The sequence below is a fragment of the Larimichthys crocea genome, chromosome III (assembly GCF_000972845.2).
Source record: "Larimichthys crocea isolate SSNF chromosome III, L_crocea_2.0, whole genome shotgun sequence".
Taxonomy (NCBI): Eukaryota; Metazoa; Chordata; class Actinopteri; family Sciaenidae; genus Larimichthys; species Larimichthys crocea.
Window position 1 is genome coordinate 33,048,901 of NC_040013.1, and position 17,203 is coordinate 33,066,103.

Below are 17,203 nucleotides of genomic sequence, written 5' to 3' on the forward strand. Positions count from 1 at the left end.
AAGCTGAGTCTGAAAGGAGGCAAAGTTTCTCTGGCTTATGCCATGGTTTTCTTAAGTTGTCTGTGTGTGTATGCACATGTAACTTCCTGCAGCATAACTGTGGTTTCTTTTTGGCATCATGAAAATTGCTGGATGCTTTAAACCCGAAACTTGGTTTGTTGCTGCTTGTTAAGTTTTGCGTTGTGAAATTCTGTATTACAGTTGAATGTGATGGGCAACGGAAGCCTTGAATTGAAGATTTTTGTGTGAAATTTTAAATGCCACGTTCCTAAAATACTGCTTGTTTTTGCTGTATTTTGTTTTGAAAATGTTTGTCATAAATTTTATTATGGAAAGTTGCTTTGCTGAGGCATCTTTATGTAGTGATTGAAGGAAGTCTGAGGTTCGTCTGTGGTTTGTATTTTCTGAATTGAGCAATAATGTAAATCAACTTGTCATCATCACAGATTCAGCCAACACCAATCACTGGATTCAGTGTGTGTGTGTGTTTACATTCTACTCTTCTGGCTTCTTCTTGCTTTTAAAACACAACATGAGTGGGATTGTGGACATCGGGTGTGGTAGAAGAGAAACCGTCTGCATTACAGAATGACCCATCAGGCAAGATTTGCTGATTTCAAATGTCTGAAATAGATATTGCTCAATAGTGGATTTTCATTGGTTGATATAATAACAAAAACATTTTAACATTATATTACACATGAGTCAAGTTTAGGAGGGCTGACATTTAAATTACGCTATTGTGCTATTAATGCAGCATACCTGGATCCTATTCATGCATGACCATGTGTGTTCACAACAGCCACTTCAGATTTTCCACGATTTAAAAAAAATAACCCTGTCATGTTCAGCCCTTGAAATTACCCTAGTCATCACTATGCAATCCGACATCATGCTTTTACATAGGCTTCTCTACCATTCACAGCTAGGTTGACCCACTTAATGCCATGCAGGAGGTCTGCATACAGGCATGTACACGTCACACACGCATGCAGTATTCTACAGGGACCTTGCGTTGTGATAAGATGTGGGGCTCAATCTGCTCACAGTCTTAAAGTTTTTATTAGACGGGATTACTAAAGTGCACAGATTTTTTGATTTTCTGTAGGTGTGTGTAGGACCAAGGCTTCCTCACTCACTCATACATATATGTGCACTTTCGCACACAAACGCACACACAACTCCGAAGCGCTAAGCCTCCTCTCGTTAATGTAGGAGTTAAGGGACCTGAATCATTACGTAATTCTTATTTTTTTTCTCTCTTATACACACACTGCCCTCACAATATGTCTCAACACACAATTTGGCAGATTTGCCAGTTCTTTTTTTTCCCGTTTCTGATTAGAGCTAGTGATTTTAATCCCAGTAAGAATTCCCACAGTCTGCCTAATTCCTGTTCCTGCCTAAATCGGTAGGGGGGCCAGTAAGCCGCTAAACCCCCTGGCTGTAAGTGCGCGTACACACACATAAACTGACACACGCATACTGTATGGACATTTTTGTGCTCTCACTGGCGTTAATATATTTCCATGCACACTCATGTACATCTTTATCCAAATATGAACTTACATACACTCACATACAACTTCAGAAGCATGACCTTTACTTGCACTGTTATAAGAGTCTAAATGGAACACAGGCAAACCCAAAAGACTGAGTGCAACATGAATGATGAAATCACATTTTCTTGTGAAAGAAATTATAAAAAGAGAACAGAGTGAGTGAAATGAAAGAGCTCTTGTAATAAAACTCAAAATAATTTCCATCCAAATAATTTCCTCCTGGGATTATTAAAGTATTTCTGATTCTGATTCACATGAACTCTATTCAATACAATTAAATAGTTTTTTTTAGCCTACTACCAGACTGTGGCTCTGTCTGAGGCATTGACAGTATTGGACAGAGCTTCTGGGTCTAAAAAGTGATAGGAAAGTACCTTAAACCTGCATTATTTCTCATGGCCAGCAGCAACTCTGCTGGCTCCAAAAAGATGTTTGATTTTATACAACTTAATGGCAAAATAACCCTACTCAGTTAATGTATTCCCTCAGTAAAGAGTTTCCTAATACGTTTATGCTCTCAATTGCTACTTTTAAGTCTTCTCCCAAAGCACGTGATGTTCATTTTGTTAATTATCATCCCATTTAGAGTAATAAAATGCTATAAAGCAGGCTATGTGTTAGGGCGTGACTTACTTGTGAATCTGTCCAGCACATTGCACTCATATGATGATAAAATAAGAATAAATGTGAATACTATTCTAAACTATTTCTCACCTAAAATGTTTTTAGAAACATTTAGTGAACTGTTTAGCTGTACACGAGGAAGTTTGTGACTAGCGAGGGACACTCTTCCCTCTAAATACATATCAAACAAAATCAATACTGACTTTTATTTCATTGGCCATGAATCGATGCTGAGACAATGTGATGTCCCATTTAAATATGTCTGTTGCAGCACATGGAGTAGAGTCATACCACCAGCCTGATGGATATTGTCCTGCAACAACATGTTGGTACATCAATTAGTCATAACAACACCAACAGGGGGCCTGGGGGTGGGACGGTATACAGTAATTTGCTTGCTTGTGTATTTCTGCTTGTGCGTTGTTTGTGTATGTATATCGAACTTTGGCCCACATTGAACACGTGTACGCTTGCATGTGTTCAGAGAAATGCCAGAATGACTGCATTAGATCTTGTGTCTATTAGGTGGCATTTATTGGCTTGAAAATTGCTGTCAATTGTCAAAACATCTAGATATTATCATCAAGACTTTCAGTGAAGAATCCACTTTATCATCCTTCAAAAATTCGACAGCGTTTCCAGCTGTGTGTCTATGCGTAGGCCAGATTAACATAGAGCATATCTCTCATTTAGACATTACTCCGTGCATGTAAGGTGCTCATTATTCCTACACATACACACTAATGTACACTTGCACACAAGTACAATGTCATGCAGTGGTGTGTAGAAGTACACACGTAGTAAAGAATTCACACACACTCGCACACACCAAGCATTTAATCTGTCTAAGCCATTTGCCTAATCAGCTCTCTCTCAGCACAATACCGTTCATAGATGCACAGCGACCACAGACACACAGACAGAGCAAACTGTCCAAACACTGGGCTTTGTCGGACTAGTAACAGCTTTACCAAGCCCCCTGTGTTACAACCTGTTGTTGCCACGTTGCATCACTTCACACATCTTAGAGAGAAGAAAGGGAGGAGGAAGAGTGGAAAAGAGGGTAAGAGGGAGGTGTGCACAGTCTCCAGAGTGATCACATGACTTCAGCGTTCATTTGTTCCATTTTTATCTATCTTTTACTCACCCTCCGAGTCTTTCCATCATTGTGGTTCATCTTCTTTCAAAGCTCCCTGATATGGAGTAAAAGTGCTCGCTGACTCCCAGTAGGTCTGTCTTTCTGTTTGTCTCTCAGACCTTCTTTATTTCTTTCTCCAATCTTCTTACACACTCTTTCTCCAATGTTTGTCTATTATTATGTAATCTTTTCTGTCTTGTCTCGTTTTCGATTAGGCAAAGCATCAAAATCAGACTATGTATGTGCGTGTGTGTGCCCATGTTGTGGGTGTGTGTTTGATGGGGAGAGGGTTGAGAAGAGACGGTTTGGGGGGGGGGCTTTATTTCACTAGGTATCTGGAGAGCTCAAGCAGAAGAGATGAGAGACAGACAGCGCTGATGCAACCAAGAGACACAGACACACAGATTCACTAACACACATGGATACACACAGGTTCATATTGTAGGTAAACAGAGAGTGAAAACAGAAGACACACACACAAGCACACCTTAATAAACAAAGACGTAGGCATAAATACTCACAAATAGAGACACTGCGTGGTTTTCTTGTGTGACCTACTTTGTTGATTGTGTACATAATTGCGTTGATACTATTTGCTGACATGCTCATTAATAAAACAACAGAGTAGCGATGGTTAATTTACAGGCTTCTATAACTCCACTGATCAGATATCTGACGAACCAGAATTATGCAAGGTGTCTCACAAATACAGAGCCTAATACTTAATAGCAGTGTAACCGAGCTGAACATTAAACTTCGAGTAACCACAAATAATATCTGCAGCCTACAGGTTGTATGCATGCTATGCTTGTAGCCTACTGTTCATTCATCTTTTGTCACACCTCCATCGCAGACATGGAGGCCTCAGTTGAGGGTTTCATGCTTTTCAAAAATGCCTCAGTGACCAAGAGATCCCCTAAATCAATACGCATGTAAGCCTGCATGTGATCTTTCACATTATGTAAGCGGGTAAGCTGAAACCATGTCTGTTGTTTATGAGACAAGCCTACAGTGGATTCCAAGCATGTTCTTAGAGAGAAATCAAAGCTTGATGCCATGAAATTGACTTTAGTCATGCTACAGTACAACTGACTGCCATTTCCAATGCTGATGTTATGTTACAGCAGCTTTGTAGATGGCAGCAGGTTGGCATGGTGTTCAGGAGACCTTTCCATATACACAAGAGGCAGCATAGCTAAATGCACTTTCTAAGTAAGATAAATAAATATGGTAAACAGTCTCTCATGTCTTCCCCATTAACTCTACAGGGTAACAGGGAGAGTACGATGATGCTGAGTCTTTCGCCTTTAACAACTTTTTGGTAAAGTTTATTATTAAGATTTTACCAAGCATAATTCAATGTGCAAAGCAGAATATAACTATCACATTGAGATTGGGAGAAATACTTTGAATCCAAATATCACCATTAATGTTGTTATTCAAATTCTGCTTTGAGGATCTTTATACGTATATGGTGCCATGGAACCGAGGGCACAGGCCTTTAAGACTGACTTGGAGTGGGTGTGATGGTTTAGATTTCTTTCAGAGCAGGGGATTAGGATGATGCTGATGCTTAGTGTCTTGGCCTGGGTGCCTGTGTGTCTTGCTGCCTCTCCCGTTATGTCAGCTTGCTCTGTGTGGGGCTGGCCTTTGGAGCCAGATTTGCTTGCTACATCTGGCTGATGTGTACATAGATTTCATGAGAGAGAGAGAGAGTTGCATGTGCAGCGAAGCTAACTGGAGCAGGGTGTCCAGGATGTGTACACGCTTGATGGCCTGGCTGCAGCCTTGTGATACAAAGCATTTAACGTTAGTGTGTTTTGTCTGCACGCACACAGGCAACTGTTACACTGTGTGCATGTGTGGAAATGATGCATCGGTGACTCAGCTTCAGCTGTAAAGTGCGTTGCGTGTGTGTGAGAGAGCTTGTGTACGTGAGCGTCACTGTGACTTTGATGAGCAGCAGGACTAGACAGCTAGCTGTCATCATATGACTGTCTTTTTTTTCCTGTCGCATCACCTGCCACCATACCATAGAAGAGTATGCGCCTCGAAGGGATTATGAAGTAACATTAGTTCAATACCTGGATGTTCCCAGGTGTCAGTGACGAGCCTAAATTGTGTGTGTGTCAGTGTAATTTAACATAATTTACAGTTATTTAAATAACACTGATTATATTGATAGTTTTATCAAAGTTTTAATATAATAACACTGATTATATTGATAGTTTTATCAAAGTTTTAATATTCAATAAACATTCACAGAGGAAATAATGTTTTCTTATCGTCAGATTATAAAAGAAACAAATCTTGTCCAGTGCAGTGCACAATAAAAATGTAATCAGCTCATCAACTTTTTCATTGCTGTGTTTTCCAGGTCAAGCTGGCCAATGCCGGGCCCGTCGTGGACATCTGGTGGCGGTAGCAGCAGCAGTAGTTTCTATGTGAGCGTGGTCCCCGGCGCCTAGCCCATGTCCAGCCCATAATGCCGTCATCCACACGGAAAGGGGTGCCGAAGGACCCTGAGCTGGCCGACCTCTTCTTCAAAGATGACCCGGAGGACGTGTTCTGTGACCTGCATGAGATTGGACATGGCAGCTTTGGGGCTGTCTACTTTGTAAGTGCCAATTCACGATTCTGTGTACTGTGTGCCATCATGGGCCGTGAAGGTTCTTGAAAGTCTTTTGAACACAGATTGAAGGACTTTCCACAAATGCCCACTGTTGATCTAATAGTGAAGAGATCCTTGGTCCTCAAGCTGTTGTCATGGTCATATTATGAGGGCATCTGTTTTTCACGGACATTTGCTTCGGCTTCAAACATATCTTTTCGAGTCTCACTCAGTCATACTCAACATTTGACAACAGTCTGTTTCTGACAAAGTTTATCAGTTCATCACAATGATCAGATCTGAAGGTATTGAAAAGTTTTGAAGGTTATTGGCTTCTGTGAGGAAAACAAAGAAGCACTGGTGATGCAGTTGGTGGATTTTATTGGCTGGACTTGACCATTAAGTGTTGCCATTAAGCAGGACACTCTCAGCCCTACATGATTATTAACACACAAATATATCTTTGACTTATTTACTAAAAATGTATCGATTCACTGATTTGTACATGTTAAGTGTAGTCTGCTACATTGTGGTTGAATGCAATTAAGTGGAGACAGATTCCCTCTCAGCACTTTCTCTGTAGCCTCTCTTATTAATCTCATCATCACTAATTACTCATCAAGCCTTTGATTCTAAATCTGCATGGAGGAGGGGGTTGAAAGCATGCTGCATTTCTCCTCTCCTCTCCTCTCCTCTCCTCTCCTCTCCTCCAGATGCAGGGTTAAGGGCAATAAGCCTCCTCCCTCCCTCCTAAAACAGCTGTTTAGAAAAAGAGAAGCTGTCGATAGTGGGACAGGATTTTCTTGGCTGACAGCGTTTTACCATTCACTTCTATCCCATGCCATGTCACACACACACACACACAGGCCCAATACATCACTAGTAGCCCTGGGGCCCTTGTCTGTCTGGGTAACATGCTCCAGTGTGTGTCTAAATCCTGCCCTGATGCCAGCGCTGTGCTTACTGACACACTTGTCCTGTCTGTATTAGCTGTTAGCCAGAGCAGCTTTAGTGAAAATAGTTCATGACTTGTTTTTAGATAAATATACATTTTCTTTAAAGTTAAAATCCTGAAACGGCTTTTTAGGAGAAAATGAACTCTAAATAGCAGCTGGCAGGCTTCCAACTTTTCAGAGCAGATTTCAGTGACACTTCTTGACTTTACTTGATGTAAAAATTTGACTCACATGGGCATATTATTAGAATATCACAGTGAAAACTGTAAAAGTCCCCGCACCCATTCTCAGTGGAAATGATGACCTTTCATCACTGTGAGAGGAAACTGATGAAAACAATAGAAGAATATGCAAGCACCGTCAAAACTTGGTTCTGTGTTGCATTAAACCGCAGGCATATAATCCTTTATTCTTTTCACAATACTTTGATTTAGTTGTGTTGTTTAACATTTAAGAAATAAATGTCTGCAATATTAATACTGTAAAATATAGCTGCAGGTTAAGTACATGAAAGAAGGAAAAAGTACAGTAGCTACCTCTGTAAATGCATGCATGTTCTCTAGGCTATTACTGTACATGCATGCATAGTCAAAGAAATTCATGCAACTGTACATGCATTAATAGTTTATGCATGTTAAGACCGAGGAGGAACTCCATTAAAGAAGAGAACAAGGGGAATTCCCTTCGCTAAGCATGAAGGCCCATGAGCGAGAACTTTGAACACACGGCACTATAGTGTATGTTGAATGAATTAGCCTCTTGTAATTACTGACACTGTACACCGTCTTTCTTCTGCAATGATAATTAGCTTGGATGTATTTCAATATTTTTCCTCCTCAGTATAGCCATCCATCTATACACTGCACCAGTGGGAACGGCTGTTATGTATAAGCTGACAGGCAATCGTATGGATCAAATGAATCTGAAAAAAGTCAAATGGGAATACTCTGTTGCCTGTTCCTGTAATTCCATTTGAATCTCAACATGAAATTCCCATTCATTTGTAAGTGAGATAAAGCAGAGATACAGTAAGTGCTTAGGCTGAGCCATAGCTGTCCATAAGGTCAAATGCCTCTGGGTTTAACACCACGGGTTTAGCGTGGGTATGTGAATGTGGACAACTCAAAACACTTTCAGCAGCTGCAGAGTAACCACACGTCACTTACCTGCAGGCTTCCTCTAATTGTGTCGTTGAGTGTTGTTTAAATTCACATGAAGGAATCTGTTACTGCCATATCACTCTGTTGTGGATGTACTGCTTTGTGCATGGTTTATGACGTTTTGCATTGACTTTATCCTGCTGACCTCTGGATCACATATTACAACACATTACATGAATTAGTAACACTTTAACGCCTCTATTTAGTATTCATAGTAGTTTATAAACATTTAATATACATGTATATAATATGCAGTATTGTATAGTGATACAACAAGAAAAATATTATTCCATTAATGATATGCAGTGCACGCTAATCGTATAAACACTTTATAAATGTTTAATAAATAGTTTTACACATTATTAAACACTTTACATTATACTCTACAACTTTAACTTAACTTTAATGATGCAAGACTTTAGTAGAATCTGATCTCTCGGTTTTCTTCACTAGGCACGTAACTCCTACTCTAACGAGGTGGTGGCCATTAAAAAGATGTCCTATAATGGCAAGCAGACTACCGAGGTAAGAATGACTGTCACACATAGGAACACATAGACATGCCAAACATTGCCTTCAAAACAATAGTGTCACTGTAAATGCATCAGCACAGTTTGGTGGTTGTCTCTCTGAACCAAACTCAAGGAAATGTGTATTTGTCTTGCTTTGGCACAAATTTAGTAATAGTGAAAATGCAGCATTATGTCATTCTCTTCTGAAAAAGTTTGACACAAGGCTGTGAGACTGAGATGTCTCATTTGTGGCCGTTAATTACCCCAAAGGAACAAAAATAATGAAGGGGAAAAAATTTAAAAATAATTACTCATCAGCAGAGGAAACATTTGGAACAAACATGCTCCTCCCTCAAGCAGATGACTGGAAAAAGTTGAAGCACAAGTGTGTTTCAGAAGGCGTCCTGTGCGACCACAGCGCACACTTCACAAGCCCACATCTCTAGTCTCTAGTAAACACTCTTCTTTATATAAACCTGTAAGTGATGGTTTTATGTGAGGGCATGACTTTGTAGACTATTTTGGCTTCAACTTTCCTGTCTGTCAATATACACTACATTGGTAACAGATGTATAAAAGCCATTATAACTGTGTGAGTGGTAACTAGTGTTAGCAGTGCCCACTTAGGTGTTACCGTGATTGTACCTGTAGTGTTTAACCATCTGCGTGTCTGGATTTGTTTTTGGCAGAAGTGGCAGGACATCATTAAGGAGGTCAAGTTTTTGGGACAGCTGCAACACCCAAACACGATTGAGTATAAAGGCTGCTACTTGAAAGACAACACTGCCTGGGTTAGTGGATTCTTTTCCACATCTTTTTTTTTGGCCTGGTTCCCTTCCTTTGTTTTAGTCTTACCACATTGTTAGTTTATCTTTTCCTTTCCATCCTCTTTGTCTGGTTCTTTTCCTCTTTGTCTTTATTTCTTTTAGTCTCCGGCTGACTGTGTTTTCCCACTGCCTACTTCTGTTTCCCTGCATACGTTGTATTCAGTACCACCTCCATTTCAGACATTACAATGTGATCAGTTTGAAGTACAAAACATCTTCACAAGTTTCCACTTAACCTGAAGCTTTGTATTCAGGATATTTTTTAATGGCGTGCACCACGTGAATGATTAGTTATTCAGCTGTAACTGTATTATGTTTCAGCTGGTGATGGAGTACTGCCTGGGCTCCGCATCAGATTTACTAGAGGGTAAGTGTATTTATTAAAGTTTAATGTGCACTCACACACTAAACACACGCGCTCAATTATGAAACTGTTATTTTTTTATTGTCAGCATCAGGGGGTTTATCTTAACATATAAGAGGAAGTGGTGCACCAAGCCAAACCAAGACTGGCATTTGTTATTGTGAAGGTTAAACAAACAAGATATAAAAGGTGCTGGTATGCAGATTTTGTTACCTTTGGACAGAACCAGACTAGCTAGTTTCTCCTGTTTCTGGTCTTCATGTTGTGATTTAAGATGTAGAAGTGGAAAATGTCAAACTACGACTTTATGTGATGACTGAAATCGGACCAGTTTGAGGTAGTGATGGTGCCAGGTGATGAGAGAAGTCTTCCTATAGCCAGGGGGTTTGTGTTCTCTGCAAGGTTTACGAGATTTCTCACCATATTCACCAAAATTGTAACTGTACTGCACTTTACGGTGTTTGCTTAACAGGATAATACAATGTAACTGTAGAATCTACACCCGAGACCTGTGATGTTACAATAAGCAGACCACATCTGTGTTACTTAGACTTTTTTTTTTTTTACAGTTTTCAAAGCTTGAACTACTTCACTGTTTACCCTGTGAGCATTCTTGACCTGAAGCTTGACCCTTTGCCTTGGCATGTCTTTCTGTTACTGCATTGGTCCATAGAGAGCCAGCTTTGGAGCCCCCTGACACAAATGTTTATACATGTAGTCCATATGGTAGATGCCAAGGGAGGACTTTTTATTTCCATATCACCAGGACAGATTATTTTTTTTATTTATTTAGTACTATAACTGTCATGTTTTTGTTGCCAAGACCTTGATCGGGCATGAACTACAGTATATTCAGTAGCTCTATTATATAGGCCTTACTGTTATAGTTCATTATTATATAATTCAAGTCTTTAGAGGGTTCATACTCATTTCCACTGGACTCATTTCTCCCCAAGTTCATAAGAAACCACTCCAAGAGATGGAAATCGCTGCCATTACCCATGGTGCCTTGCAAGGACTGGCTTACCTACATTCCCATAATATGATTCACAGGTGAGTCTTCCTCATGTCGAACATTTCTCAACAGGAACGCGGAATACCTTTAGCAAAAACATGATAAGATGAGTTAAGAGCGGCTCATGCTCTGTCTTTATTGCATTGTCAACTAATTAAGCTGTAAAATCTCATGTCAGTACTCATCCTTCTGCAACATCGCTATGAGGAGGTAACAACCCTTCTGTCTCACTGGCGTCCACAATATTGTCTTTTATTGCAGACAAATGTGATTTGCATCGAACAATGGCACATTATGAATCATCTTTACTGTTCTGTGTCATCCCATCACTATAAATACATCACACCAGTGACCAGTTTGTCAAAATGGACGGAAAAGAATAATGCATAATGCTGTAGATCCGTGGAAGTGATGCAGTTTTTCTTGGCTCATAACGCTACATGTTCCCTTCATATGCTCACTCTCTTCATCCCCCTCTCACCATGCAGAGATGTGAAAGCTGGTAACATCCTGCTGACTGAGCTCGGTCAGGTCAAGCTGGCCGACTTTGGCTCTGCCTCCATTGCCTCACCTGCCAACTCCTTTGTGGGAACACCTTACTGGTCAGTATACACAAGACAAGACTACAAATGATCATTTTGAAGGAAAACTCATTAACTTATATAACTCTGGATCCCTTTTCAGACATGCAGCATGTTAAATGTGATGGCAAGTTTACATGTTGGTCATATGAAAAGTCACTTTTACATTAAAGTCACAACAGCAATATTGGGTCAGACGTAGTAATACCAATGAATGATGAAATTCCTGAGTTTAAAAATGGAGGGAAGTCTGACCCGTGCGCTAAAGGAGGTCATAATTGATACAGCATGTAAGAGAAGTGACAACTCTTCTAACACACTGCTCTTCTTCCTCTTGCACACCAGATGCCAAGTATTGCGCAAGCATCGTGGCTTTTTCTGTAATAATCCTGTCATATCTGAAATGAATTTCCATAATTAAACCTTTTAAAGACAGCATTTTAACAGCTTTATGAGGCCAGTAATGTTACTTACTCCGTGTAAAGAAAGGACTTGAGACATAAACCAATCTGTTACATTTTGGTACAGAAGCTACTCTAATATCCTCTGTTCTTTGTCAGTTGTCTCCAGTTGTCAACACATATAATTTCATATATTTTGTCTCTCTTTCCTCAGGATGGCCCCAGAAGTGATCCTAGCCATGGACGAGGGACAGTACGAGGGAAAAGTGGACATCTGGTCCCTGGGGATCACCTGTATTGAACTGGGTGAGCATGCTCGTCAAAGACGGGATTTATAGCACAGGACAACAGAAAAAAATAACAGGTTCACTCTTTTCCATGTATTTCTGACTCTTCCATCTTTTTTCTTTCAGCGGAGCGTAAACCCCCCCTGTTCAACATGAATGCCATGAGTGCCTTATATCACATCGCACAGAACGACTCTCCCACGCTACAGTCCAATGAGTGGTGAGTTGAAAACAACCTCTCAAATATTACCATAAAAACATTATGATTTTTATTTTTTTTAAAAAGCAAAGTCTTTGCAGATTGCTGTCCAATATGTGATCAATCATAATGACACAGTACAAAATGTCAAAAATTTTGCTAGAACTAAAAAAATATCCGCAAACCAAATCCAGTGACACTGCTGTGAACTGTGAATATTAAAGCCCAATCTGATCTGGCCTCAGTCATGATAAGAGATCCCATGTGCTAATCTGCACGACCTGTGATCCCTGCGACAGGCCTTGTGCAAGGTCACACTCTTAAGTCTCTTATGTAATTACCCATGAAACTGTGTAAATACTATGCAAATACCAACAGCATTCCTCCTGGGCTAGCATATTTTAATGTATATAAACATCAAAACAAAAGCTGTGTGATTATTCTAATATTATTCTTGCAGTTAAAACTCGTATTTTTGAGTGGTTGCCACACTAACAAGAATGTTTCTTTGTACACAGACTTGATGCTGCGCTCATGTTAATAGATTCTCTGGAGACCGTCCTTCTGAGACTTCAAAAAAAAAAAAAAAAAAACTTTAAGCAATTAAATTTAGGCCAGCATATTTTAAACAGCTCTTTGCTGTGTCTTTGCAGCAGCATCTCACCCACAGTGTAACACATTATTCAGCTCAGACTAGTTGTGCTACTGGGTATATTTCACTGTATGTGGAATTGTTCATTTCTGATGCATATCGCCTCTGTTTGTTGATATGTTTTTAAATTGTTGTGTCAAAAAACACAACCCTAACCCTGCTTGGAGGACTGCATTGTAGGAGGATTAATTATTTTACAAACAAGTTATTTGGGCTAGCTAGAGCATGAATGATAACACTTACCTTAAACTCTAAGCTAGCCGCCATACTGGCTGTTTCATGTTACATAATCTCAACTAACCAAATATTCCATGTACACATACAGTATCCTTCCTTACAGTTACAGCAGCTAGTATATAATCACTAAATATACACAGTAATATATGCCGTACTATTTACCTCATCATTATTTTAAAATGCACTTGCATTCAGTATGAGCTTGCACAGACATGGAGATAAACGTAGAGGCAGTGGAGGAATTTAGTAGGAAATAAGGTACAGCATATAGAGGATTCATCTTAATCAATGTAAGGGTATAGAGAAATGGGTGCAAAAGCATGTAAGCATGTGAGGCGCAATTCTCACCACAGTGGAACCAGCACTAAATATGTTTGATGTTTCCCTGTAATTTACCTTTGCAAAAATGTTTCATGCTGTCACTGCTACTGCTACTTTACTAAAAGTGAAGTTTGTTTGTATGTGTGTTGTCAGGGTTTGTTACCTGTTGTATGTTGCAGGAATCTACATCTTCTGCACAGCCGGCGAGAAGCTGAATGTTGCCTTCCGCCCAAGATTAAATCAAATTTTTATAACTCTAAAAAGAACACAGATTGTAAACTCTATCAAAGTGCATGTCTAAGATCTAAGATAGAATTTGCTGCTTATGGGTGTGTATGGAGAATGGCAGTCGTAAAATAAGCGTTGGCTTGTAGCATCATGTTGAGGCGAACAAATGTGTGGGGCGGTGCAGGGTTGTGGTATTTTTGGAAGAGCTCCAGCGGCCCAAGGCGTTAGCAACATCCTGCCAGATGAGACTAGTAGAGACATCAGCTCCATCGTGAAACTTCAGTACACATAACACAAAGCCACGCTGTACGCACACTGGCATGACATACAGATGCACTCACAAACCTTGGCTAACCACAGAGGACATATATAGGTTGGGGAGAAGCTAGGTAGTAGATAGCTGTACTTACTGACCATACAATGACCCTGAATGTGCATATACTGACTATCAAAATCTTAAATAGCGCCACAGGCTACTACTATCTTAACGACCCATCGCAGCAACCCAAACACAGGGTTTTACATACTGTGTTATCATGAGCGTATTTTTAGATCGGAGTCAGTGGCACAGTGTTCCACAGCTCCAGTGGCCTATATTTTTATTGCTCCACATATTTACATAACCCATATATAGCTCATATATGAGGCTCCACTAAGAGATTACATATGATTGTTCTGGTTTAATTCAATGATATGGCACAACAGAAGAAGAAGAGATTAGTCATCGCGTTAAACATTCATTGACACTATGTACAGTAAGCATGGCTGAAGGCAGCTGATCGTTAGATTGCCGCTGTTGTTTCTGGCTAAGTGATTCTGATTTCAATGTGTTTGAGAACTCGCTGACCTCCATCTCACCGTCCTCTTTACCCAGGTCTGACCCCTTCCGGAGCTTTGTCGACTACTGCCTACTGAAAATTCCTCAGGACAGACCCTCGTCAGGGGAGCTGCTACGAGTGAGTGGGCTTCCTCTGTAATCACTCCAGCTGTGACCTCACTTCCTGTCTCAGTCAGTCCCTGAGCCATGCGGATGAGTCATTCCCACACACCCACGGCTCCCTAATACGCAAGCATACACACAGTGTCTTCTTCAAGCACAGGAATCTAGCACCCCACTGAGAAAGGCTTATTCTTTCTCTTTTTTTGCCTTCTTTGTTGTAACTCTACTTCCTGTGCTATGCCTTGCAGCCTTAGTCCTTAAGGGTTCCATATAACTATGGGTATTTGCTGCTTTCACATCACTCCTTTGATTAGAGTTCAACTTGTTGGGGGATTCAAATGCTGATGCTGCCCATTATGTGTACAGTTAGTCAGTGTCTTTCCATCTGGTTGCACAATTCTTCCTCTTGTTTTGCAAAAGTATCTGTTGGGCATTTTATTCCTTTATTGATGATAATAAGACAGTAGAGACATGACAAGAATTGGAGGAGGACAGACATGCAACAAAAGTCCTTGGCTGGATGTGAATAAGAGATGTGCTTGGTGCCACAAACCCCAGACCACCAGGGTACCCCATTCTTTTCCTTCTGTCACTCTCCACTGCCATCTGTCAAAGAAAAAAAAAAAGGCTAAACGATCCCATTAAATAAAAAGATTATCGTTGAAATGCAGCTGCAGGCCTTTATGGCATTTTGTTTTACCCACCCTCCCCAATAACACCCCACAAAAACACAATGAACTTGGACAGTGTTAATCTGTGTATGTGTGAGGAGTTGATCTTTTTGTTTGTGTGACCAACAGGTAATCTGATTGGTCCACTACGAGTTTTATGTATTTGATGATCATGCTCAACAGTGCGGGAGCTTGAGCAGGACTTTTCACACCTGGCTCACCTTAGGCAGGATGAATGTGGTCAGATAGCAGTTAAACAAGAGACTCTGGACTGTCGTCTGGATATGATCAACGTTTAGACTGGAATCCACTTTTCCCAACACCCCTGACCCAAATCCTGGCCGAAAAACCATTAAAGAGGGATAAGTACCAAACAGACTTTGGATCAGTGTCGAAGGGGCTGCTTTATAGTGAAAGGCTTCGGGGCTGGGGTGTTAGCTTATGATTAATACCCCACTTTCTCTTCTCAGACACAGACACACACACACACACAAAATCACTCTTTCTTCTAGTACACACATACACATACACACACGCAGGCACACACTCCTCCAAGCTCTTTAGAGGGGAAATCAGGTCACTAATCTGAGGGCCTTGAGCGACCAGTGTTCTGGCATTCAGAGTAATAGTAATTATAAACATCATAAAATAATAACCTCTCAGTGACCTCATCCCATAAGTACCCCCAGTTTAAGCAAAAAATACTCTCTTGAGCAGTTAAAAATAGTTCTGGGTGTTGTTTGGTTTCATGTATCTCTTTTAATCCCATGAGTTAACTAGCAAACCACAAATATTTCCACTGCTGCAACACTTTGCCAGGGCAAAATTATGTTTTCAAATAAACTCTTTTGTCATACAGACAATCCAAAACTCAAAGATAATTCAATTTACAATAATATAAAACAGAGCAGCTGCAAATCCTGACATTGAGTAAAGTAATTTTCACTTCATTTTTACAATTTAGTACTTATACAGTTTAAACAAAACAAGATGCATTTTGGTCATGAGTGAGATTTGCGGGTGTATTTTATGACTGGTTCCCCTTATTTCTAGTCTAACCGGCTGCTGGCTCTACTATACAGACTGGTACAGAGTGGTATCAATATTCTCACCTAACTCTTGGCAACAAAGAGAATTTTCATATTTCCAAGAATGTTGAACTATTCCTTTATTACATCAGGTACATTACGCTTGCTCTCTTGGGGTTGTAACTAACTGTCACTGCAGTAGTAGTAAACAAGACTGAGTAGAGCAAAGTGGGTTCACCAAAAAGTTAATAATCATATATGATAATAAAATGCAACATCACATATTGCTAATACATAACGGAGTAAGTCTCTGAGGATGGATTAGTACTTCTTGCTACAGTTTATATACAGGCAAGGGACTAAAGCTGATGTGTAAATGCTGTCGCATCTTCTTAGCACTAACCTTTTTAACGAGCAAAAATCCTGGAGATCACTTCTCATTCGTCGATGGGATGGGGGTGGCCATCTACCCACACTGTGGTGTAGGTCCGTCAGAAAACGGGACAAATCACTCTCATCTCTATTTTCAGAGTGTGATGTCATTCCCCTGTGTCCTGACTAACCCATTACACCAGCATCTGTCACATGGAGAGGAAGGTGTGCAGAGAAATAGAGCTAGTAATAGACCTATAAATATAGTTTTTTTTTTTTCTTTGTTGTACGGCGTATATATATTTTAGTCCTGTACGCTTGAGGTTGCATACATTTCCCACATAAGCACGCAATATTTTATGAATGAGAGTGACTAAGAGGAGGTGTGAACATGGAGTGGGTGGAAGTGCAGAGGAGAGATTTTTTTGTTTTTGTTTTATTTTTATCATCTTGATGTTATGAAATCATTGCTAAAAGGTTTATTAAAAAAAACAAGCAAACAAAAAAAAGCACATCT

At 40.1% G+C, this 17,203-nt stretch overlaps 1 protein-coding gene across 5 annotated transcripts in view; it reads left to right on the plus strand.

The window, feature by feature from the left end:
* The window catches only part of taok3a (TAO kinase 3a), a 58,969-nt gene that overhangs the window by 23,444 nt on the left and 18,322 nt on the right, over positions 1-17,203 (plus strand). For all 5 annotated transcript variants that reach the window (XM_019269627.2, XM_010732965.3, XM_027278191.1 and 2 more), the window contains 9 exons: positions 5,702-5,941; positions 8,505-8,576; positions 9,253-9,354; positions 9,712-9,757; positions 10,711-10,807; positions 11,258-11,371; positions 11,966-12,057; positions 12,165-12,258; positions 14,550-14,631. In XM_019269627.2, coding sequence (XP_019125172.1) covers positions 5,810-5,941; positions 8,505-8,576; positions 9,253-9,354; positions 9,712-9,757; positions 10,711-10,807; positions 11,258-11,371; positions 11,966-12,057; positions 12,165-12,258; positions 14,550-14,631 — 831 coding nt within the window. In that variant the 5' untranslated portion in view covers positions 5,702-5,809. The remainder of the gene's footprint in view (positions 1-5,701; positions 5,942-8,504; positions 8,577-9,252; positions 9,355-9,711; positions 9,758-10,710; positions 10,808-11,257; positions 11,372-11,965; positions 12,058-12,164; positions 12,259-14,549; positions 14,632-17,203) is intronic.